At 32.1% G+C, this 25,135-nt stretch overlaps 2 protein-coding genes across 3 annotated transcripts; both read right to left on the bottom strand.

The window, feature by feature from the left end:
- Nucleotides 1-682: 682 nt before the first annotated feature.
- LOC106661204 (protein CTLA-2-beta) lies at nucleotides 683-20,378 on the bottom strand. Of its 2 annotated transcripts, none has more exons than XM_014384461.2 (4): nucleotides 20,206-20,365; nucleotides 6,224-6,268; nucleotides 2,274-2,426; nucleotides 683-862 (listed from the first exon to the last, which is right to left on the bottom strand). In XM_014384461.2, the coding sequence occupies exons 2-4, from the start codon at nucleotides 6,251-6,253 to the stop codon at nucleotides 809-811; spliced, it is 237 nt and encodes a 78-aa protein (XP_014239947.1). In that variant the 5' UTR covers nucleotides 6,254-6,268; nucleotides 20,206-20,365; the 3' UTR covers nucleotides 683-808. The 2 variants fall into 2 exon arrangements, with proteins under 2 accessions (XP_014239947.1, XP_014239946.1); XM_014384460.2 differs by lacking the exon at nucleotides 683-862 and adding an exon at nucleotides 1,040-1,299 and having other exon boundaries at nucleotides 20,206-20,378.
- Nucleotides 20,379-23,426: 3,048 nt separating this feature from the next.
- Nucleotides 23,427-23,930, bottom strand: LOC106661000 (protein TonB-like). The gene has a single exon (XM_014384096.1). It carries the CDS (start codon nucleotides 23,928-23,930, stop codon nucleotides 23,427-23,429), a length of 504 nt encoding a protein of 167 aa, XP_014239582.1.
- Between the last annotated feature and the right edge of the window lie 1,205 nt (nucleotides 23,931-25,135).

The raw sequence follows: 25,135 nt of genomic DNA, 5'->3' as shown, positions 1-25,135 counted from the left end.
GATTTAATTTGCATAACTACAGCTTTATTTTTCAATACGTGGCTTAAACATTTTTCTTTGTTTATTTTTCAATTGTATAATTAAATTGATTAATATTGCTACTATATTAGTGATGTGCATTACCTGTCATTGGTCATGGTCTACCAAACATTAACATTAGGTTTTATAACATTAACCATTAGATAGATACTTTAGCTATGAATTTCTATTCTTACACAAATGTTATTGACAAATAGTTCACGCATTTATATTGAGAATTGTTTTCTACAATGATTTTCCAGAATTTATCATTGTATCATTGGTTGCTAGATCATTAGATTATTGATTATTAATTTCCTATGGTAAATATTTTATTGTGTATTTAGTGAAATGCTTTTTTTTAATATTGAACTATTATTTGAGTAAACTTTAATTAGATTTTTTTTTTAATTGTTGATTTCTCAAGATAATAAGTAGTTCTCAAAATAAGTAATAATCTGTAAAATCAAAATTGAATGTAGTATAGTGATTATTTAGCATTATATTTACATAACAGTCACTGAATATTACACACGTGTAGTGTAGTGAGTTGCTCAACTTTTTTTACAGAATAAACCATAATATTTAGATAATTTATCATAAATGATTATTGTTTAGTTGGATGTAAAACATTTGGCTTATTTGTATAAAAAAATAATGTCAGTTATAATAATTGTATTTATTTAATTACAGATTTTTCAACATGTTTATTATTTTTAATTTGATAAAGAACAAAGGATTACTTTATGTCATGTATGAAACTTCTTCAGTGCTTAGTAAATAGAATATGTTATTCCTTATTTGTCTTCAAGCCACAATGACGTGACTTCCACTCTTGTTCCTCCTAAATGAACATAAAATATTTTTTTCATTAGATTGAAAAAGCAGATGTAACAAAAACAAAAACCTTTGCTTACTAAAGCAGCAACAGAACTCAAAGCAAATAAATCTAATTCAGTTTTAAAATAGCAACAAAACAAAAAAGAAATAGGGCAAAAGAAGGAAAAACACACAAAACCTGTTTTATTTTTGTTAAAACTAAAGTTTTATTAAATAATCAAATTTACAATAAGGCATAAATAATTGTTCCGTTAATGGGCGGTCCGAGGCAACTTGAGGTTTTAGCAAGAAAAAAAGCCCTTTTCTGAACTGTACAAATTTTAAAAGACTTTTAATTGAAATTCCTTTTCAAGTCGGGACAGGCCGGCGAGTCGGTGTTGGACTAGCAGACCAGGAGTTGACCCTAGTTTCTCCATTCATGGCAAGAATGTCACAGTATAGCTTCAACAGAATCCAAAAATTGTCCTATCAGTTTCAATATTTATTTGAATGTAGTTCTATTATGTGCAATTTATTTGTGGGACTGTAAAATGCAATTAGTGCTTGGTATGTGAATAAAAAACGTCTCAATCAAAGTCAACATTTGTAAAGTACTGTAATACTGACTGAAGTGTGGAATTTATTATATAAAACTGTGCCCTATTGTGATCTTTGGCTGTGATAGTCAAGCCATACAAACATGCAAATAAGTATGTTTATTTTCTTACATTAAAACAATACTCGAAATAAAGCAATTTAATTTGTTAAAACAATTAATAATTATGTATAATGTGGAAATTTAAAAATGAGACTTTTAAATTTTTGAATGTAAAATCAAAATATTATCCAAAAAATATTAATAACATGACAATGACTATTAGCTGCTGTATGTAATGCTAGAGATATTATGTAAGTATTGCACAATACAACAGTCTATTTTATTTACCACAAACATATCACAATGATGTGATAAAACAGTCTATTTTATTTATCACAAGCATATTGCGGTTTATAATTTTATCACGTTGTGATATGTTTGTACTAAATAAAATACACTATTGTATTGTGCAATAGTTAAATAATACACAACTTAATTTGGAGAAATACATTCAGGAAGGCTCGTATCCAACTACAAATCTTTATTATTAATCAATAAAAGTGACTTTACTTTGGAACTTTTACAACAATTATTTTACATAAAAACTGTTTGATTTATATTTAAGCCCACAATTAACATTACCTCGTACCACATACCGTATGTATTTATATTTTAAGAAATTTGATTATTTCTACCACGCTGAAAAACTTTAATAAACACAAGCACAGAAATAAGATTTTATAAATTGTACGTTTTGGTTTAATTTTGTTCTGTTAAGCAAATAGCAGGTTAATAATGGCATTTTGTACACAACGTGCGCAGCACCAGCAATACTCACCAAGTCGGCAAATTGGTTGACACCCATCTTGAAGGTCACCTCCCCTTTCTCGTACTTTTCATTGTGTTCTTTCACTCGTTTTTTAGTAGTCTCCCAGATTTCCTTCCTTTTCGCCTCTTCCTCAGGAGTCGCATATGACTTGCTATAAGTGACCTACAAAAATAAAAATAAATAAAATAATTATAATTCTATGTAATTATGAACAACAAATTAGCTGATACATTCTCAGAGCAATATATATATATAAATATAAAAGATCCTTATCTTATCTTAAAAGAAGCTTTTTAACTCCTCCAGATCTGGTAGCCAGATGTTTGGAAATAGTATTTTTAATTTTTCCCTATCTCTTTGTTGTAGAGTGAACAAGAAAAATATATACTTTGTATCATCTTCCATTTGACATACTGCGCATTACAAGCTGATGATCTTTTATACTTAAAAATGTAGCATTTACATTGTGTAAAAAACTGGAAGCTTTTCACTCCCTTTTCAATTTTAGATTATTGCTTAAAAGTCTACTCTTGTAACTATTTTCTCAACAAACTTGCCACCATATGTGTCAATAGATTTTTCATTTTTTAATTATTTTTGCAGAGTATTTTCTTGATCAATGATTTGCCTAAGTGCTACTCTGTTTTGAAAGACAATGTAGTAGGTTAGACATAGCTGCTGATTTGTAAGGATATCCTGTAGACCTTGGCCCTGCTTAAATCTAAAGTACCATTTTGGTATGGCTTTTGATATGTGCGACATTTGTGATTATACTATGGTAAACGCTTTTATAAATCGTCGATAGGGCTTTAGGGCTCAGTTCCTAGTCCGCTTTAGCTTTACAACTCAATTTGGAGAATATATTTTGATACTTCGTGTGCACTCTCTAATTTTACTTGCATTATATGTTGTACTTAGCCTTTCTCCTATTTCGATCACAAAGTTTTTCACCTCATCAATCAGTTTAATACACTAACCTTCATTTTTGACTTTACATGGAAAAGTAATCGTACTTTTTTTTTCAATATTTATTTGTTTATTATTATTACTTTATCAATTTCTGTTATCATTATTATTAATTTTTAACGGCGTTTTAATGGCTAAGATAATTTCACGCCCTAACATTCAAACCTTCTTTCTTAGGTTAGCTATATCCCTTCTGAGTGCTATAAAGCTCTGACTCCAAACATTCACTCGTAAACTAATTTATCCTATTGCCATCCAAACTTTACTTTATCTTTTTAAAATTCTTAATTTGGAAAGCCAAATGTATGCAAAAATCCCATTTTAAATTACATATAAAAATTTATTTCTGTTTCTTTTTTTTAATTAGAATTCTGAATTTTTGTTCCATAATTTAAACATTTCCCATAGGCTTGTATGGCTAATAATAATAATAATAATAATGGAGACAGACTAGAAACAGTCTCAGCATGACATCCTTATCCTTTTTTCTTCCATTCAAATATGATACATAAACAAATTCTACATAACAATAATAAGAAACAAAACACAGTAACATGTCCATTTCATTTTTCCGCTCCGGCAGCCTCAAAAACTTCTGGAAAAAAAGGAATCTTGCATGCACAACTCTCATTCAAACATTAGCAGGCAAACATTCAATGGCATAACAATTTGGGAAAAGGCCTAAATCTCATTATAAATTCCAATAAATTTGAGAAAGCTGAAAAGTGCACCTCGAAAGAAACAAAGGGGACCCAGTAACTCCTGTAAATCACTCGAAAGGTTGAGCCTTTGCCTAAGGGGTTGCAAAGTGGGAAATTTCTGTTATTATTACTCTTTTATTTTATATTACATTTTTATAGATGTTATATTTTATTTTATTAAATTTATTGGTCTAAAAGTTGGTAACATATTGTTTCAAGAATTTTTTGTATATTTATATTGTAAATATAAATTGTAATGGTATTTATATTTTGGGTAATATAAGAGTTAATTGCCTGTATATAAATAAATTAATGTGTACATATTGTTTGTTAGTCTGAGAATAGTAGATGACCAAGGGAGGAAATACAAGACTGCATCATCATCGTGTTAGTGTTTTTTTATTATATGTGTTATATTGTAAATATCTGGATGTAATATGTACCTACATAAACATATATAAAAACCCACATTTAATTTTGATTTCTCCAATTATACTATTTTTATTTTAGTTCTACACTAGTTAAGGCCTTCACATCATAATGTCCAATCGATTGGCGAATTAAATTTAAAAAATAGCCTTAATAAACTTAATTATTGGCTTTATCTTTATTAAAAATGATAGGAGATAAACATTGTGCTGAAGAATAGCAACTAATCATTTAAAAAAAAGCCTATCTTCAATATATTCAATATTATTTATTAATTCAATTAATTATTCTTTTTATCTAAGATCTTGGTTGAGATGAAAAAACTAGTGTGAAGAGAAGGATTCAAACCCATAATCTTTGGCCCATGCCGCTGCTCAAACCACTTGAGCTATCGTGACTTTGATCCATTCAGACACCAACTCATCATCTCAGGCTACAACTTTTCGAATTTTCCCACTTTTTGCCATTTTTCAAATATCGTGTAATCAGGATTCGATTCTCAGCACTTATGGCCACGGGGAGCTGTTAGCGAAGTGATTACTTGTTTAATTATTATCACAATTATGTATTCTTTTTATGCAAGGTCATGGTTAAGTGAAGAGTTAGTGTCGTGAGCGGGATTCAAACTCATAACTTTCGAATGTTTCGAATCCCGCTTGTGACACTAACTTTTTCATCTCAACCAAGATCTTACATAAAAAGAATAATTAATTGAAACAATTAATATTGTCAATTAGACCACTAAACATAATGAATTAATACTTAATTATTATATTAATCTATATATGTTTAGCGGTATTATTTCAATTAAATATTCTTTTCATCTAAGGTTTTAGTTGAGATGAAATAGCTAGTCTCATGAGTGGATCGAAGTCATGATGCTCAAGTGGTAGAGTAGCGGCATATTGAGCCGAAGGTCGTGGGTTCGAATCCTGCTTGTCACACTAGCTTTTTCATCGCAACCAAGACCTTAGTTAAAACGAATAATTAATTGAGATTATTAATATGGATAATTCTGACCGCTAAACATATATGGATTATTTATTAAATTCGAAATAGCTAAAATATTAATATTTAAAACCGCTTTAATCTTGTGTTTGCAAATATACTTTTCCAACAGTCTAGAAAGATAGAACTTAGAAACGATCCGTTTTAGAACGAGGAAAGGACAAACCAGCTATAAATGAAAGGAAAATATACGGGCTAATAAATTGGTTTAGAAGAGGCGATAAAGGGATTAGCCCGATAGGATTAAAGAGGTTAAAATGGGGTGTATTTCTAAGTTATCACTTCCAAATATTTATTTTCTACCTGTCTGGTTTATTTTAGATGTAAGATCTTGGTACTGATACCTGAAACTGATCTGAGATATCGGGTTTCGTTTTAGGGAAAAATCATTGTTAACAATTTTTTTTTTCAACCCTTTCGAGTAATTATTTTTATTGGGTCACATGGTGACAATTACGTCATAAAATATTTGCGGCGTCTTTTTTTTTTCTATTAATAATGGTAGGTGAACATTAATTGAGGGATGGCCCAGCGGCCATCGTTGTTAATTATTAGTGGAGACGCTTGGGTATGTCATCTTCGTCAGTATTAGAATAGACAGAGAGATGATCAATTTTATCTTTTATTATATTTTCTAAATGGGACATTAGTGGACGACATTAAACAATAAAACAAAATGTGCGGAATTTCTATCAACTGGAGAAATTGAATATGACATGACAAGGGACGTGCCAATTAAGCACAACTGCCTCATGTTCTCATTGTTCTGGTTACGCACCAGCAAACGCATAGACGTTGAGGCTCACTGCCTCCAGGACGAAACGAAATTTGTGGATAAAATTTCCTTCAACTCACCTTCCAGGATTCCCAGGTTTCTTCGCTCATTTTGATCGATGTTATCTGAAAGGGAACAAACAAAACTATATTAATTGAAATATTTTTGTATATGTATTTGAACTTTTAAAGCAAAATAAGCCTGGTTTAACGAATGGTTTGAAAAAGGAAAATAAAAACGAGAAAAAACGAGAACGAAAAAACATTACTGTGTGATTCATATTATTTCCCCACATCGATTTTCAAGAAAAGCCTCCTGTTTAAAGAGAACAGTCGAATAAATTAAAATTTCATAGCATAGCTAAAATCGTCATTTGTAAAAATAAACTACAATAAAAATAAACAGTTTACACATTTTGATAGTGGGTTTAGCGAACTCATTTTGTTTGAGCTGTTGGAATATGGTAGGGCACGTATTTCGATTAAACATCAGAATAAACTTAGTTTTAATAAACTTATAATATTCACGAAAAATTATTATTATTATTTTATTTGTACTACCAATGGGGGTTAAGTACCTCCTTTCCCAAAGCCCAACCCCTTTTCATTGTCGAACAATGAAAACTTTAAAGCCCCCATACAGCATTTGGAATTTAGAACCATGTCAGATTTGGAGATCATTAGTTTCACTTTTGCAAAGGAAAACGCCTAATAGTGTTTAAATATTTTTGACTGTCAACTAAAACTTCGTAAGATTTCCTCCTGTAATTTGATCCTTAATAATCATCTTAGTTTACCTATCCCCGCTGAGTTCTGTCAGATGCGTTTCGTCATTTCGCAATTTTAGTTTGTTTTCTCTGTATTAATTTGATCTTGAGCCAAGCACCCTTTTCAGTACAATCGGTTTGTATAGTGTCTTTTTGTCTTGTGTGTGTAAATTTCGATGTTAATTGTGGCGAAGACACACAAGATGGCGAAATGGCCCAAAAGCGCCTGAGCCCCCAAACCCAATAGGAAGTCCAAGATTTGATAAGAATCAAAATGCATAAACTAAACCTACTACTATATAAAGCTTACCACTATTTAATATAGGACTTCATTCACTTATTACCTCATCTTCCATCGACTATGCTGAAGCGGGTGATTTGCCAGGCGGCATCCTTGGTCCCATTCTCTATTCCGAATACAAGTCCGACATTTCTATCAAACCGTCAAACCTGATGCACTATTCATAACATAGAAGTCGATTCCGCTTTCAGCATACATTAGTGGACTTCAGAAACCTCCAGGACCATCTCTCCTGTTTGGAAGAATGGTAGTGCAAAGAAATGTAAGAAGAGAGAAAAAGGGAGGGAAGGAGGAAAAAGAGAGAGAGAGAGAGAGGAGAGAGAGAGAGAGAGAGAGAGAGAGAGAGAGAGAGAGACGGTCAGACAAACAGAGAAAAGCGAACCAGCAAAATAACGAGAGTGTGAGAGAGAGGACAAAGAGACGGTCACAGGAAGACAGAGTAAAGCGCCAAACATACAGCCTGAGATATGGGAAAGGGGAGAGATATTGATTTTTACAAAACCGTTTCTGCCATTTCAATAACTTCCAAATTATTCGTATCATTTCTACCAAAAATTGGACAACAATTTTAGAACTAAATGTACGCAATTAAAAACTTGGTCTAAAATTTATTCTCGAATTTAAAACATTTTACTAATAAATATGCTTCATTCTCTATGCCGAAGAGGGTGTTCTTCAAGGCAGCATCCTTGGTCCTATTCTCTATTCAATATACACGTCAGACAATCCTATCAACCACGGTACAATCCAACATACATACATGGACGAACGTTACCGCCACACTTTCTGCAAGCCCAGACCCGGAAGTGGCCTTCAGAAACCTGTAGTACCATCTCTCCTTTTGGAAGAATGGTTCAAGAACTGGAGAATTCGACTCAATGAAACCAAATACCTTCACCCTCTAAGGTACTAAAACCTCTCCAGAAACCAATGTCGTACGCTATTTATGACTTTACACGATAAAAGGACTTACTCCTTGATTGAGGAACCTCTACACTCGTCTCAAAATATAAAACTGACCAGACGGTACGAACTACTCAAATGGTTACGACAACCAATCTGGGTGTACGGAATAGAACTGTGGGGTTCAACCAACCGTTCCAACCTCCAACGAATCCAGTCACTCCAGTTAAAAATTCCTCGAACCAATGCCCAAGCTGTATATTTCGTATCCAACCTTATTACCACACAGACCTCCAAATCCCATTTATGCTGGAAACCTCAGACGCTTCCAAATAACCCTGGACCCTCACCCAGTCCAACACCTAAGCTTCGTGATTTCTTCCCTAATAATGAAAGTGATAGGATTGTCTCACTTATCTATTCTTGTCAAATAAAATTTAATAAAGACTACAGAATTGTTTGTAGCTAGCTCTCTTGCTCTCTCTAATATATACAAGTATACAATTTGATTTAAAAAATAAAAATAAATTACATTTCTAAAACAACTAGAAAGACTTTCCTCGAGGTCTAAGACCGCCTGATGTGAAAGTAAATCAAAATATTTGTTCAAATTAATATGATAGTTTTAATCATTTTGACGTTCCCAAATTTTCCTATCTGTCACTGACAAGATTAGATTATTTAGCAGTGCGACTAATATTAGCCTATGAATTCAAGGCGACCTAGGACAGATCCTGTTTTGTGGTATACCGAGATATAGCATGAGATAATTGTTGCCAGGAAGTATGTGGTATCTGGCTGATTGTACAGCACGGCTTTACCCTTGTCATGCACGGTTATTTCCTTGATTCATTTATGTCTAAGGATTTTAAAATGTCTTGTTCCTTAAAAGGCATGTAAAGGGTTACACTTTTTTATTTTATTGTTTTTTATTTGGCATACTCTAGGTATTGGTTTAGGTGGCGCTTTAGCTACAGGTCAACATTTTAGTCGGTTCACTTTTTTTCTGTGTCAAGGTGAGATTTCAATAATTCATGACCCTCAAGAGAATACACTGAAAGCCGAAAGATTTAAATTGGTATAAATTGGCTAAATTGCCACCGGCTACCCAATTTGGTAGAACATGTCAATTGGGTCATTGGGTAAAAATCAATGAAGATTTCTTTATTTGGCTCGTCCATTTCAAAGCGTCCCCAAGGCAAAGGCTATTGTGTGTCGTATACGATACGTACCAAATTGTCAATTGTAAATAATCAAATGTTTACCAATTAGGTGTTATCTACGGATAAAAAAATGACTTAGGCGATAAGGGACCAACCCGCCTTTTTAAGCCTGACATCCTTAATTAAGATCGATGAGTTCTACTAGCTCATATTTAAAAATAGATATATAAATGTCAAATATTAAACCAGCACCATAAAGGTGGGATCGGTATGTAAACTTAAAACGGAATGGAAATATGAATTTATTGGGGGGGGGGGGTAAAGAACTTACTTCCTAAATAAGAACTTTTATTTTCATAATACCAGCCAGACCAAAAGCTATATTTGTATCGAAAACAAATTTCCCCTGAAAAATGCACTTTTTAAACGATTGATTTTATTGTTGTTTAATGTTGCGAAATCATCGAATTCATCGAGTTCAACCTAGTTGAACGCAAAGCTAACTACACAAATCGGAGGCAGCATAACTATGACAAATCTTTGAAAGCAGTGACTATCAAAAATTAGTGTAAACTATAACCACGCAAATCGGAGGCAGCATAACTGTGACAAATCTTTGAAAGCAGTGACTATCAAAAACTAGTGTAAACTATAACCACACAAATCGGAGGCAGCATAACTATGACAACATGGAAGCGTTAACCATACAAATTGGTATCAGCAGTAACTATGACAATTTTTTGTCAGCGATGACAAAAGCTAGTAGAAGTGGTAAATGTGCCATTGGTGGCTACTTTAACTACCACAAATTGGTGGTACGGTAACTATGACCAACGTGCAGCAGCGGTAATTATTAAAACTTGGTGGTAACGTTTTTTGGTTTTGAATCTAATTGATCTCTACATTATATGAAATATAAATTCATGTTTACGTCCGTAAAAAAGGAAAGAGAAAAAGGCCGAAAAGTTATCTGCCAAAGAAACTAGGCCAACAATGTAGCATGTAGATGCATGCTGTATTGAACTGCAACGAAAATCGTAAAAACTCGTCCACTGTAGCATTATAAGAACAAAAAATAATATACTGGTAAAGAGCGTTTTTCAAGTCATAAATTCGTTCAATTTTGACGTAGTGCAAAAATTATGCCTGTAGCTTGGGAAAGTCAGTGAATACAATTAATTTTAAACATTACATTAGAATATGATGTATTGAGTATTTTTAGTATTTGAGGATATGTATAATTAATCATTTTTATTTGTAATCCTTGACACACACGGCAGTAAAACGTTAAAAGAGTAAAACCTCTAAAATCCTTATGATACAAATTTGCTACATTTCTTTCCGTTAATCAATTCTTCATAAATATCCAGTAGTAAATAGCCCGTTAAAAGAGTAAAACCTCTAAAATCCTGATGATACAAATTTGCTACATTTCTCTCCGTTAGTCAATTCTTCATAAATATCCAGTAGTAAATAGCCACAGAACATTATTTAATATAAATGATTGTTCTGTTAACAACAAAGTAGTTCGGAGGAAAAATATTCACTGATGATCTATGAATCATCGGATCAAGTCAGCTTTTAAAAAAATGTTCTTATGCAAAATGCATTTTTCACCCTCCATCAATGTTGTCAGATCGATATCGTAAACCTTTAAAAAAAATTACAAACTGAAATTATGGACGGTAAATCTTTATCTTGTAAAGATTATTTTTGATTAATAAACAGTCTTACTGGAATTAGTTCATCAAGATTAAGTGAAAACAGATAACTGATATAACACTGCACTCACAAATTTATTTTCAATGGCAGCTTTTTCCTTTTCCGAAAAATAAAACAACTATTAATCAGCGAAAATATCTTTTATGCCGTCAACAAAACTGACTAACATTACAGCGAAATTGTTTACAAATAAGAATAATTCATGGGCATATTGTTAGTAATTCGTAAACGAACAGTCTTCAAATTTTGACTGGTGGCAAACAACGGATAAAGAAAAACCCGACCGTATTTTCCAACCGATTCATTCAAAAGCACTATTTAAAATACTCGAAAAAGTGGAATATAAAATTAATTTATACTAATCACCAATTCAGTAAAAAATGTAACATTTCAAAATTGATCTCATAAAGTCTTAAATTTCTGTTTTAATATTATTTTCTGATGTTTTCCATTCCAGGAATTTACTATGAATTAAGTGAGTTCAATTATTAACATTGTAGTGAAACCGGCGATTGGGTTATCTGAAACTACAAGATTGGGGTTTCGAAATCGCATGAAATGGCCAATTTTATTTGTACGGGGTATAAATTATTAAAAGTTTCACCTTCCTGTGGATATAGCCGAAACTCCCCGGGATCTCTCTCGACTGGGGGGGAAAAAACAAATACCTTCCGACCCCGGTTGGCTTTATTGGAGGAATCGACAAATATTGTCCCCAAGGGTATTTCACCACATTCGACGCCAAAATTTGTTGCCGATCTGGGGCGAGGCACATTGTCCGTTAGGGGGAAGAAACAGTGGATTATTTGAAATGCATTTCTTGCTAATTGCGTTTAAATTGAATTTTCGAAGATGGGTTTTCACTTAAAATTCTGATTACAGAAATCAAACCAAAATAAATATATAAAAAGCTGATTTACTAACAAAATATTTATTAAAACTAGTACTTTGTGGATATGTGATGTGTGTGTGCGTTTGTTTGTTTTTGTGTGTGTGTGTGTGTGTGTGTGTTCGCGCGCGCGTTCAATTTGTTTTGTTATAGTTCTTAAAAGTTTTGAGTTTATTGTAGTGTAGTGTAGTTTATAGTAGTTTAGTATGGTGTAGTATTAGAAAGACTATTAGAAAGGGCACGCAAGAATGGCACAATTACACAAAAGACAAACACTTTGTGCCCTGATGATGATCTCAATAAAGATCGAAACGTTGGCACGATAAAGAAAATGTTTTTTCTGAAACCTACATCACACCAGACGGCATCTCACGATTTCTGAATAATTAGTGGTGTATAAGTTAAAGACGTACGCCCATGGTCAAATTGGTGGAAATGGTAACTACCACTAATTGGTGACATCGGTAAGCCTCACAAATAACTGACAGCAGTGATTACTAAAAAATTAGTGACAACTGTAACAATCACAAATTGATAAGATGACACTTGCAGAATGGGGCTCTTATGATTTGTAAACTTTTTGAGCTCGGCGTTACATAACTCCATGTTTTCGATGAAATGAAAGAATGAGAAAAAGTCCGAAAATTTATCTACCAAAAAAAAAACTAAACTAATCCCGTGGCGTTCAAACAACAGATGCATGTTGTATAGAAACTGCAACGAAGAAATCGTCAAAAGTTTTTAAAACTCTTCCACTATAGAAGTAGAATTTCAATAAATAATTAATGCACTAGTAAAGAGCTTTCTCCTTAATCATTAATCGTTAAATTCGTTTATGCTGCAAAAATTAAGGTTTGGGTCAGTGAAACAAATTTTGCCGATGTTTATCTGAATGTTGGTCGATCGCATAGGATCCATTAGATTCAGCTGCTTCTCCTCCTCTTCACTATGCACTTCTACAGAGACATCAGAGATCAATTTGGCTCCGAAATATGTAACAAGTTTTAAGTTATATTCAAACACCATAAGAAAACTCATGAACTGTAAGCCTAGAAGGTGGTTTCTACTAAAATGTCGAACCAACGGGATCAAAAATTTACAAAACCTATATGGATTGGTAGAACAAGGTTGCCCTACCAATCGTTTAGTGTATAAGGAGGCTTACCGTTTTAAAAAGCGTATTTTAAACATGGAAATCAATAAATGTACTTGATCGCTAAATGAACTTGAAAAACAACTTTCAAATTTAAAGAAAGAACTGACAGGTTGCTCAACGGATGTTATGTCAATAGTCAAGTAATGTTCAGTACTATATATTTCAAACGAAAATGTGATAGTTTAAACAAAAAGTTTGATAAAAAAAAAAAAATCAACGGAAACATCGGTATTGAACGTTGTTCGATCGCATAGGATCCATTAGATTCAGCTGGGTGCTTCTCCTCCTCTTTACAATAAATTTTAAACATAACATAATTAGTACTATTTGGGGATATGGATAATTAAATATTTTTATTGCTATCATTAATAGATAATAACACTTTAAAAGAGATCGATACAACTTAGAAAAAACACGCAAAGTTCTTGTTGATAATTTGAAACAAATTATGTTATTTATTTTGTTTATATGAACGACAGAAAGAGACCCTTTTCAGTCCTTTCACCAGTAATTTGAACTTTTTACCATTAATTCATTTTACGTTTTAGTGGTCAATTGACCATGTTGCTTCTTTAATTAATTATTCTTTTTATGTAACGTCTTGGTTGAGATAGAACAAAGTCGTGGGTTCGAATCCCGCTCGTGGCACTGACTTTTTTATCTCAACTCAATTAGAATAATTAATTTTTACAGAACGTTCAACAGATCGCATCTATAGAACCTGACTATTAAATTTATACAATATTGTATTTTTAATTAAAAATTTAATTAAACTTTAAAATTAAAAAGTTTCACTATTGTTATTTTCTTGAAATAGCTGTCATAATCGTTAAAAATTCAAGACATGCTCTGTACATTGGGTGGTCTTAATATTCGTTGATTATTCTTAACACAATTAGTTTCAATTGAAAACAAACGGAAACTTTGATAATCGAATAAATTCTAAAGATAACTGGTTCCTCTTTGGTATCTTTAAATTATTGGAACAAGTGCAAATTCCATATTTTAGGAAAATTTTCCGATAAGTTCAAGTTTCATTCAATCCAAACCGTTTCAAATTCCATTAATTGGAATCAATTAACTTATGTTTTTAATCTAATTTTAGTCAAATGTTTCAACGTCGCCTAGAAAAAGATAATAATTGATAACAATTAAATTGATTATTTTTATGTAACATTTATTATATTGTCAGATTGTTTAAAATATTAGGAATTAAACTAGTACTGGTAAGTAATTAAACCTAATTACGTGAAGGTGTATTTCCTTTTTAGTTTTTGATTATTTCTCTTTTTACTCCTTTATAAATTGGCAGAAAAATCTGTAAGGCATTTTGATGTTTTACAAATTTTAATGATTTAATTTTAACTTCTAACTCTTTTAATTTAAAAATCGTAGTTTACTCTATGAATCCAAAACATCACAATTATGATTACTGATCACCTTGAACAAATCCTGTGCAAAAGATATTGACGATAAAGTTTTAAAAATAGGTTCTCACCTGATAAACAATTATAGAGAACTGAAGGAATTTCTTGATTTTTTTATTGTTTTAATAAAGTAATCTAAAGTCAAGGATAACTGTCAAAACTTTTACAGGCACAAACAGCCTTGTATTCGAAAGTCAAGCCCCGTTGGTCAAAGAAAGGAAATCAACGGATGAACGTGAATTTCCTGGTGATTCAGGAAACCTGGCAGCAATCGGCTGGAACCGAGTCCCGAGGATATACGGGTTCTGAAGGTTTACAAAGTTCGAAGGAATCTCTTTTTAGCGAAATCAAGGTGAAATATAAAAATCTCCATGGCTAGAATTTACATTTATATTTTGTTTGTATGCGTGTATAGATAACATAGAAATATACAAGTAAACAAGTTCAAACCAATTTGTCATTTTCTTTATATGAAGAAACAATACAATCCGGAAAGAAAACGCCCCAGAATTAATGGGTCAAAAGCGTCGACAGACAAAGATAGCACGAACTCAACCCTTTCATCTCCTTTTTCGTAGGTTCTAGTAGATGGCGAAATGAACAGAAAGGGTTTATTCATTTTATGGGAAAAAAATGCTTTTTTATCACGGCATCGAAAGTCTTGCTACAAAACTATCTACTGCGCTTTATCATTAAGACATATCCAGTGGTTGGTCTGCGTGGGTCTTTTCATATGTTTCAGTACTTGGCGAAAAGAACACAAAGGGTCCATATTTTATTAAAAATAGATTTTACATGACAGTGAAAGGTACAAGACATTTTTGTTCTATCTATCATGCATTCAGCCATATTTTAGGTTAAGTCGTGTTATTAAGTTATGTTAAGTGTTACGTCATTTTAAAAGATCCAGTTCTTGGCAAAACGGCCAGAAATGTTTATCCATATTTTATGAAAAATAAAAGAGTTTTTTGACACGACAATCAAAAGAACATGGTATAAAACATTATTCTTTTATGTATCTTCATTCCAGAATTAAGTCATATTCAGTGGTTGGGATACTCTTATGTTTGTCATTTTTATAAAGCCAGTTCTTGGCAAAACGGCCAGAAATGTTTTATCCATATTTTATGAAAAATAAAAGAGTTTTTTGACACGACAATCAAAAGAACATGGTATAAAACATTATTCTTTTATGTATCTCCATTCCAGAATTAAGCCATATTCAGTGGTTGGGATACTCTTACGTTTGTCATTTTTTAAAGACAGTTCTTGGCAAAACGGCCAGAGATGTTTTATCCATATTTTATGGAAAATAAAAGAGTTTTTTGACACGACAATCAAAAGAACATGGTATAAAACATTCTTTTATGTATCTGCATTACAGAATTAAGTCATATTCAGTGGTTGTTCTATGCTTATGTTTGTCCTTTTTATAAAGCCACTACTTGGCAAAACGTGCGGACATGGTTATCCATGTTTTATGAAAAATTAAATTTTATTTATCACGGCAATCGGTATTGCTTCAAAACATTCTGGTGCCATCTGGATTACAGCATTTAATCATATTCTGTGGTTGCGTGTATTTTTGCGCGTATGGCCTTTTCATATAGAGAAGAGAAGTGGAGAAAGAGAAAGAAAAAGAAAAAGATCTAGAGAAAGAAAAAGGGAAAAAAGAGAGGCGAGAAATAGCAAATTTTAAATAATGTGAAAACACAAATAAAACATAAATCGCATTTGATTTTTCACTCCATTAATTAATAATGCTTTTTAATTGAATTATCCACCATTCAGTAAAAAATTTCTAAGCTCACTAAGCTAAAAATAGTGTTATCTACCTTCTATAAGAATATATGTACTTACATCAAGGTCACGCAACTTTGTTTATCCGCAACCTAGCTACAGTGTACATTTCATTAGCTGTACAAGCTATTACGATAATTAATATCAGTTTCGTTATTTTTAATTAAAAACATAGTTAATACTCGATGTTAATATATAACATCCAACCGGCAAAAAATAGAAACATAGAAAGTGCTTTTTTTAAACAAAATTCGAAATATATGTTTCTTAACGTAATCTATTCCATTATTTTTTTGTTTTTACTGAGATGTAGTGACACATTTTCACCTATTTTCAACTAGTTTTTTCAAAAATAAGATCCTAACTTGAACTTGGCCGTTAATAAAATATTTGCACCACATTACAACGTATAGCTGGGGTTCTATATATTTTTCCCCTAATAGAAAAATAATGTAATATAATTAATAATAAGTTGGTTATAGCTTAACCAGCTGTAGGTAAGTGATACTAGATAGAAATCCCACTTAACCAGTGTATTTAATGTACATATTTGCAAATAAAATTTCTGTTCTGTTCCACATGACAACAGCTGTCCTTTTTGTAATTCTAATGAGGGCCTCCTTCATATTTTAACGGAGAGCAAAGTTTCAAACTGACATCTCAACAATTATCCACTTGCTATAGAAATTAATATCTTCTATTGTTCTATTGTTAACAAAATTATTTAAGCTTGTTTAAGCATATAAACAATATGTTTTATAAGTTTTACACGATTTTTTTATAGATTATTTTGTTTTATTCGTTATGATGAGAATATCATTAATTTTATTTCGCCTTTTTAATTGTTTTTACGAAAGCGATTTTGTCTTTGAGTAAAGTGTGAAGTCAATTGGTATAGATAGTATTTAATTGCTACCCTCAATATAAAAACTGTATTCATTAATTAAAAAAATGCCCACTAAGCCCTCCCGCAACGACAAGGATGATAGGAAATATATTAAAACTTGTGTGTGTGTGTGTGTGTGTGTGTGTGTGTGTGTGTGTGTGTGTGTGTGTGTGTGTGTCTGCCTGTCTCTGTCTGTGTGTGTGTCTGTCTGTGTGTACGCTGACGACAATAAGCAAAACATTTTATATTAAATGAGGCAAACATGAATATTCAATGTTTTTTCTTCGAATTTTACCTACGAATGAACCGACTTCAGAGGGCTTTCCCACGATCACATTGTACAATTATCACTTTATTTAAAAATGAAAAATAATTAAATTTAAAAAATATAATAAAAAAAAGTTTTATATATTGTTCTTTCTTGTTGTCCTTCTTTTAACATATATAGGATATTTTAATTATATAATTAGTATATTATATATTATTATATGTAATAATGTATTTTTTGCCCTCATCAGGCAGATTTTTCTGTGAAGCAGCTATTTTGTTACTTAAGATTATGATGCATAGCAGTTCTTTTGTGAGGAAAGAATTTTAATAAAAACAAGTTGCAAAAAAACCCCATCTAAAAATAAAATTGTTATTTACAAAATGAAACTTTCAAGCAGAAATTCAGAAGTTCAAGTATCACTTATACAATTGTTGTATAATATTTAAACTAGAAGTAAACAAAAATCGGGCGATATTAAACTGTAGTCGAGTAGAATGCTAAACTAGTTTTTCTGACTCACCTCATCGAGAAGATAAGATTTTTTTACTTTTTTGTTCAGAAAAAAACGGAATTATCCTAAAAAAGATTTTCTTAGTTACTCTCCCTTTATAATACAGTTTTAGTTGGAATCGAAAACATCAATAAACATTGATGTTAGTGAAGAGTTAATCAGTGAGATTTTTGCGAAATGGGCACACTTATATCAAAACACAAAACTTCGTGCAATGAACAAAGTTCGCCATTATATTTTTTTTCCAGAAGATAAGCCCATTTTTGACTATAGAAAAAAAATTGAAAACCTAAAATATCACTTTTACTATTAAAACTCATATAGGTTTGAATATAAACTTCTTTGTTGTTTGCTCATTGCTAACACCCCCTGAAGTTTGACACATAATTCGCAAAACACCCCCTGACGTTTGACACATAATTCGCGAAACACCCCCTGAAGTTTGACACATAATTCGCGAAACACCCCCTGAAGTTTGACACATAATTCGCGAAACACCCCCTGATGTTTGACATATAATTCGCGAAACACCCTATGAAATTTGACATTTAATTCGCGAAACACCCCCTGAAGTTTGACACATAATTCGCGAAATACCCTGTGTATCATTATTATTATTAAATGGAAAGTTACTAATAAGTAAATAATTAAGTAAACAATTATAAGTAATAATTAAGTAAATAATTGCGTTATTTCCGTTACAAATAAAATTGAAAAAGAACCTGGTAGTTCTCTTAATGGAATTGTAATCAGACTAATCAGCTTTTAAGCATCGTGTTCAAATTTATTGTAGGACCGAGGGTTCAGAAGATAAGCCCATTTTTTATAGATAAAATAGTTTTTCTATAGAAAAAAAATGAAAAACGTAAAATATCACCCTTACCATTAAAACTCACAAAGGGTTCAAGATAAACTTCTTTGTTGCATTTTGGGTGGAGAAACACCTCCTTAGGTTTGACACATAATTCGCGAAACACCCTGTATATTATTATTAAAGGGAAAGTTAATAATAAGTAAATAATTAAGTAAACAATCATAAGTAATAATTAAGTAAATTATTACGTTATTTCTATTGCAAATAAAATTGAAAAAGAACCTGGTGGTAGTTCTCTTAAGGGAAATGTAATCAGACTAATCAGCTTTTAAGCATCGTTTTCAAATTTATCGTAGGACCAAGGGTTCAGAAGATGTGCCCATTTTTTATGGATAAAATAAATAGCTTTCCTATAGAAAAAAAAATGGAAAACCTAAAAAATATCACCCTTACCATTAAAACTCATAGAAAAACATTCCCAAAAGTTTGACACATAATTCGCGAAATACCCTTAATTTATCATTATTATTATTGTATTATTAAAGAGAAAGTTTCTTTGATTCTTTAGCATTTTATATCTGTACCCTCGGGACAAAACTGGACATCTAAAAAAAATGTTTTTCTTTTATTGTGTCCATTTTTCATCAAGTTAAATGTAGTTGTCCTAATAAATCGGTTTTTTAAATATATTTAACGAATGACTTTTGGTTACTTATCTCATTATTTACTGATACTCATCTACTTCTTTACCCAAATTTTAGGTAGTGATTTTAGCATCTACAAATCTACAAAAAATATCACCTCGCTTGAGATATATGTTAATACGTGGAAATTAAATGTAAATCTAGCCAAATCAAAACTTTTAGCCTTTAATAGTTTTAAAAATATTAATTCAATTTTTGTGTTATAAATAGTACATTACATGTATTTATTACAACGACTTCTGGGTAGGAAGTTTTGCAACAAGAAAAGGAGAAAAATAATTAGCCAAGTGTTGCATTTTGTCATGGTAAGTCGTGGGGAATCAAAACATTTCAGTCTGTTTTCTTACTTCATGCAAAGAGGAATGAAAAAATAGAAAAAAAAAAAACGGTTGAAAAAATTCGGAGATTTGAACGAATTGAGTGACCTTTTGACGTTTGGAGACCTTGTGGAGGAATTGCACGCGAGGGGGCAAGTGGGGTTCGCGTGCAGTCGGATTTTATCAACTGGAAGTCGAATCTGGGTCGGGGTCGGGGCTAGGGTGACAACTCCCGGCGAAACGAAGCCTTTTTTTCGATTTTATTTAGTTAATAACTAATCGAGGGTGAATTTAAATTTACGACCACTACCCGAGACCCATCTGGCGGTTGGGAGGTCGAACGAGAGGGAGGATCTCCTTTTGACAAATTCCCGTTCCGCCTCATGTTCGAAGGGTCGATCGATAATCGTCGTGAATTATTCTTATACTCACCGTCGTGTGCGGCGGGGCTGCGGCAAATCGGGGCTCGGCGGACGCGCGGACTCTTTATAGGGCGGATCAGTGTGACGAAGGGCGTAAGCGTCGAATGGCGCAAGAGCGATACTTCGACTGTCGTGTTGGCGTCACTCGAACGCCACTCCTCCTTCAAACGCGTTCCCTTGATCCAATGCCGCTAGAACGCAGCACAACATCATGGACGCATAACTTGAAAAATATAAATAAAATTGTCCAACGACATGTCGTTCTTGGAGAACTGATGGTTAAACACATCACAATCATTCATTATTGATTATTTAGATGTGGTGAGATGTGGTCTGGTGTGATATAGGTGCACATCCTACATCACACTATATTACATCTCACCATCTCTAAATATTCATTAATTAACGGTCACTAAATTCCACATATTGTTCATTATACTTAAAAATACCACTTATGTTTTAACATCATGGGTCTCATTTTATCTTCAGTCTATTATAGCACCCAGGATGATATCTTGGGAAACATTTAAACCATTACAATTCTATTAAGCCAAAAAGTAAAAGCTCTGCAACAAGGTGTGGTCTTGAAAAAGAAAGCAAATGTAAGATATTGTTAAGAGAAGGATCGACATTGTGTAGATTTGTATGTGTGATAATAAGGTATTAAGCCACAGAAACATAGAAACTCCCAACATCATATCAAGCTTTCGGTTAATTTGTAAACATCTTCAGAGCTGAGTTACTGGAAATGAATTACTCTATTATCATAAATTATTTATTTTATTGTTTTATGTAAGGTCTTTGTTGAGAAAAAAGTTAGTGACACAAGCAGGATTCGAGCCCACAACATTCAGCTCAATATGTCGCTGCTCTAGCCACTTGAGCTATCATGACTTTGATCAACTCCCCATCTCAAACTACCACCTTTTGCATTTTCTCTCTTTTTGCCATTTTTCATTTGTCTTGTAATCAGGATTCGCCTATTCACTTAACTTGTGAAGTGGCCACGGTGAGCTGTTAGTGAAGTGATTACTTCTTTATTTATTGCCATTATGAAAAATGGCAAAAAGGAGGGAAAATTCAAAAGGTGCGGTTGAGATGGGAAGTTGGCGGCCGAGTGGATCGAGGTCATGATAGACCAAGTGGTAGAGCAGCGGCATATCAAGCCGAAGATTGTGGGTTCGAATCCCGCTCGTGCCATTGACTTTTTTATCTCAACTAAAAACCTTAATTAATTGTAATACATTAATTGGTCAAGCGGACCACAAAATTAGTGAATTTATTTATTAGATTTAATTCATTTCAACCTATACCTTACATAAAGATTAATTAATTGATAGAAGTTATTTGGTCAATCAGGCCATGAAATATAATGGATTTACTTATTATATTAATCCATTTACGTTTAGTGGTCATAATTGACTATATTAATTATTTCAATTAATTTTTCTTTTTATGAAAGTTCTTGGTTGAGATGAAACATAAAAAGAATAATTAATTTAAATAATTTATATGGTCACTTATTGCCATTAAACATAAATGCATTAATATTATCTTAAAGTTCACACTGAGATAGGCCATTGTTTTGACTTGGGGCGCTGCAGAAAAATTCTCATATATTAAGATCTATTTAAAAAAAAATTCTATTCAATAATTAAGTTTATTTTAATAATTTTTCTCGAAAATTAAAGCTAATTAAGTAAATATCATGCAAGATCTCAATTACATTAAAATTTAGACAAGTTTGCACTGTAAATTTAAATAAATAAAACTATATCACACCAAGACTTTTTTTTTAAATAAATAAAAAACACATTTACATCCTTCCCAAGCTTGGACTCCAGGAAAACATGCGGCAAGATTGACTGCTGTCCTGGGTCCTGCACGTTTAAGTCAGCTGCAGCCCTCAGTTTTCCCCACATGCCACCTTTGAACTTTTGAGATAGTCATTGGAACATTCATGACCCTTGGTGGTTGCTCCCAATGCGAATAAAATTAATAAATTCCAACAAATAAAAATATGTTATATCTTGTGAAATTTAATTAAACCATTTAATTTTAGTAAATGTATTCTAAAATTAAAATTCTTCAATCCTCAGAAACATATGCTATTAAAGTTTTACAATTTTCTTCTTTTACACAAGCCATAATTTAAAGATAATTTAAACATTCTTTTTTAAGCCAAGTTCTTCTGTATTCCTTCATTATTGGACAGACACACATAAAGTGGAAAACGTTCTCAACCTTCCTACATATATCAAGTAAAATAAATTTACTTTTTGACTTATTGTGATCTGTTCCACTTTTTGTATCATTTTGGGAATATTAAACTTCTTAGTTAATGCCACTATCATTTAGTTGTACAATCCAACTGTACTTTCGTTAATAACTTACTTTTAGTCTGCAGACATCACAAACTCACCCCCAGAGTACTCGATATTCCTTGGGGCGGGGATGAACAACCCCTTCCTTTCACGTTAATAAATTACATTCATTCCAATAAATTAACACAAACACAACTATATACATTTAAAAATCCCTTTAGCCCTGACATATCGAAACAGTGATCTGTCCTGCCACTCTGCCCCTCTAATGATATATCAAAATATTGCCTACAAACGTCAAGCCTTGTACAATTGAGAAATGTGCTTTACAGCTATTTTATTCTTATATAATGGGCACCTACTACGCGGTCAAGCCATAACTTGCCTATGAGTTATTATTTTTGAATGACCTATGAATTTTTTATAATTTGAGTTAGTACTACAATTTTCTATAACAAACAAAATTGTAAGCCCCATGAAAATTTAAAGCAAATTGTCTCAAATAATACCATTTAAAGTCAGTTTTCACGCTATCTTACATCATATCTGAAGCGCATATGTTTTAATAACTTTTAATTTTCATTTAATAAAAACATTTAGGCCATAAAGTACTATCAAAACAATTTGATACAAACACCTGACATTTTATAACTTGATATTTTCACATAAGAAAATAAAATATGAATAGAAAAAATTTTCTTGATTGCCTAGTTGAAATTTTCTGTTTTCACATCCTCACAAAACTAGAAAATCCTAAAAATTGTTCTTAGATTTTTATGATAATACGGAATAACTTTGTTTTGTTTTTTAAATTTAGTGTAGATGATTTAAAATATTTTAAAAATTAAATAAAATAATGTTTGAGACAATAAGTATTTATATGTTTATTTTCCTTAGCTTAGCATTTTTATGAAGTGCTTTCTTGAGTAACATCTTCCATTTGTTGTTCCGTTGGTTGGTTATCTCCATCTTTAGCCACATCCTTAGTTGCTACCACTTTCTTCCTCTTCATTGTCCTCTTTATCGGAACAGAAGGACGGCTTGGTGAAAGGTCAGAAGGTTTCTTTTTCCCAGGGACTTCCTCTGTCTTGCCGTTTTCTTTTTCAGCTTCTTTAATTTTCGGTATAGGCTTGTTCGTCTTCAGAGGCGGTGGGTTCCGTTTGGGTTGGGGTTTGGCCTTTTTAGCATTGATATCTTTCCCTGCTAAAGATGAATCGTGAGCAGCATTTGAAATCCGTTTTGGATTTTTCTTTGTCGGATCTTTATTGGCATTCGATTTCACCTTCTTCTGTATGTTCACAGTCTGCTTGGGTTCCTGCACATGCTCATCGGCTGGAGCAGTTGGTTCCAAAGGTTTACCTAGCTGACTGTCACTCACTGCAGGAGCTACTTCTGTTTGGCCTTTCTTCATTATGAATTATTTTCAAGTATATACAACTATTCAAAACTTTTTAATTTAAAGCAAAGAATTACCTCCAGCCCCTTGGAATTCACTCTTCTGCATTTCTTTCTATAAATCCTATGTCACTTCATTTTTCCATTTTTTTCTCTCACAAAAATGCTAAGTAGCAAAAAATGCTACCTGTGTGTGGTTTTGTTTTTATGATTTTGACTGATTTGCATCAGATGTATCATATGATTTTTAAAAATTAATTCAGCCTGTCAGTAAATAAAAATACTTGTTTTATTCTGGTATTCAAAATTTTTTACATCTCATTTGTAATACAATAACAAATACATAATTAGACAAAAATAAAAATATTCACTCTTGTATGATTGTTATATGAATTTTATGTATAATTTAGTTTCTGTTTTAAAATGGAACACACACAAAAATTATTTAATGGATTTCTACATATTTTTACCTCGGGCTCATACTAATTACAGCATGTGCACTGCATGAAAAACCCCGTTGCCTTTTTTTGGGCAGAAATAATTTTGCTTTTATGTAATTCTGACATTCTGGCTTGTAGGAGCTTTATTTTCCCAAGTGATAATTTAAAATCATACCTGACAATCAGATTACACTATCTCATTACATAAAATATTTTACCCCTACTAGCAAATGTGTTCCTCAAGGAACCATACTTAACCCATCCTATTTCTTAATATCACACTGCAATATTGTGGATTTCTTCCTTTTTTGGTTATTTTAGAAATTCACCAACATGGCAAAAACAATGAAAAAAGCAGACTAGGTTAATCAGAACTGACCAAATTGCAAATGCCAATTTCCCTTTGCTGTTGATTCAGTTTAATTATAATTTACATTTTTTTTTTTTTTATTTAATGGCCTTCATCCACTATGGATCATTTAGATCTTTAAAAATATAACTGTTCACCACAATAACATTGAAGTTTACACACACAAGACAAAAACAAAGTTATGTCTCAAATTACTAAAAAGGCTACTTTGGTTTGGATAATAGGCGTATGATGATCCTGTCATTCAGGAGAGTTAAAGTCCAACTACCCACTGGGAGTCTCCACATTGCAATACTTTTTTCATTCCAAAGGCTACAACGTGTTCCAAAGCCAGATTCGTTGTATGACAAATATTAGTGGGACACCTTAATCACTTGGCCATCGCAGTCCTTAGAGTACAATATCTTTCTA

This window comes from Cimex lectularius, unplaced genomic scaffold, assembly GCF_000648675.2.
Source record: "Cimex lectularius strain Harlan isolate CLEC.00 unplaced genomic scaffold, Clec_2.1 scaffold39, whole genome shotgun sequence".
NCBI lineage: Eukaryota > Metazoa > Arthropoda > Insecta > Hemiptera > Cimicidae > Cimex > Cimex lectularius.
This window is presented reverse-complemented; position numbering and strand designations above follow the sequence as displayed.

Coding starts and splice junctions, on each gene's coding strand:
- LOC106661000 (XM_014384096.1), bottom strand. CDS start 23,930: ATGAAGAAAGGCCAAACAGAAGTAGCTCCTGCAGTGAGTGACAGTCAG.
- LOC106661204 (XM_014384460.2), bottom strand. CDS start 6,253: ATGAGCGAAGAAACCTGGGAATCCTGGAAG. Junction 2,427..6,223: donor AAACCTGGGAATCCTGGAAG/GTGAGTTGAAGG, acceptor TTATTTTTGTAG/GTCACTTATAGCAAGTCATA. Junction 1,300..2,273: donor TCAACCAATTTGCCGACTTG/GTGAGTATTGCT, acceptor ATTCTGTTGAAG/CTATACTGTGACATTCTTGC.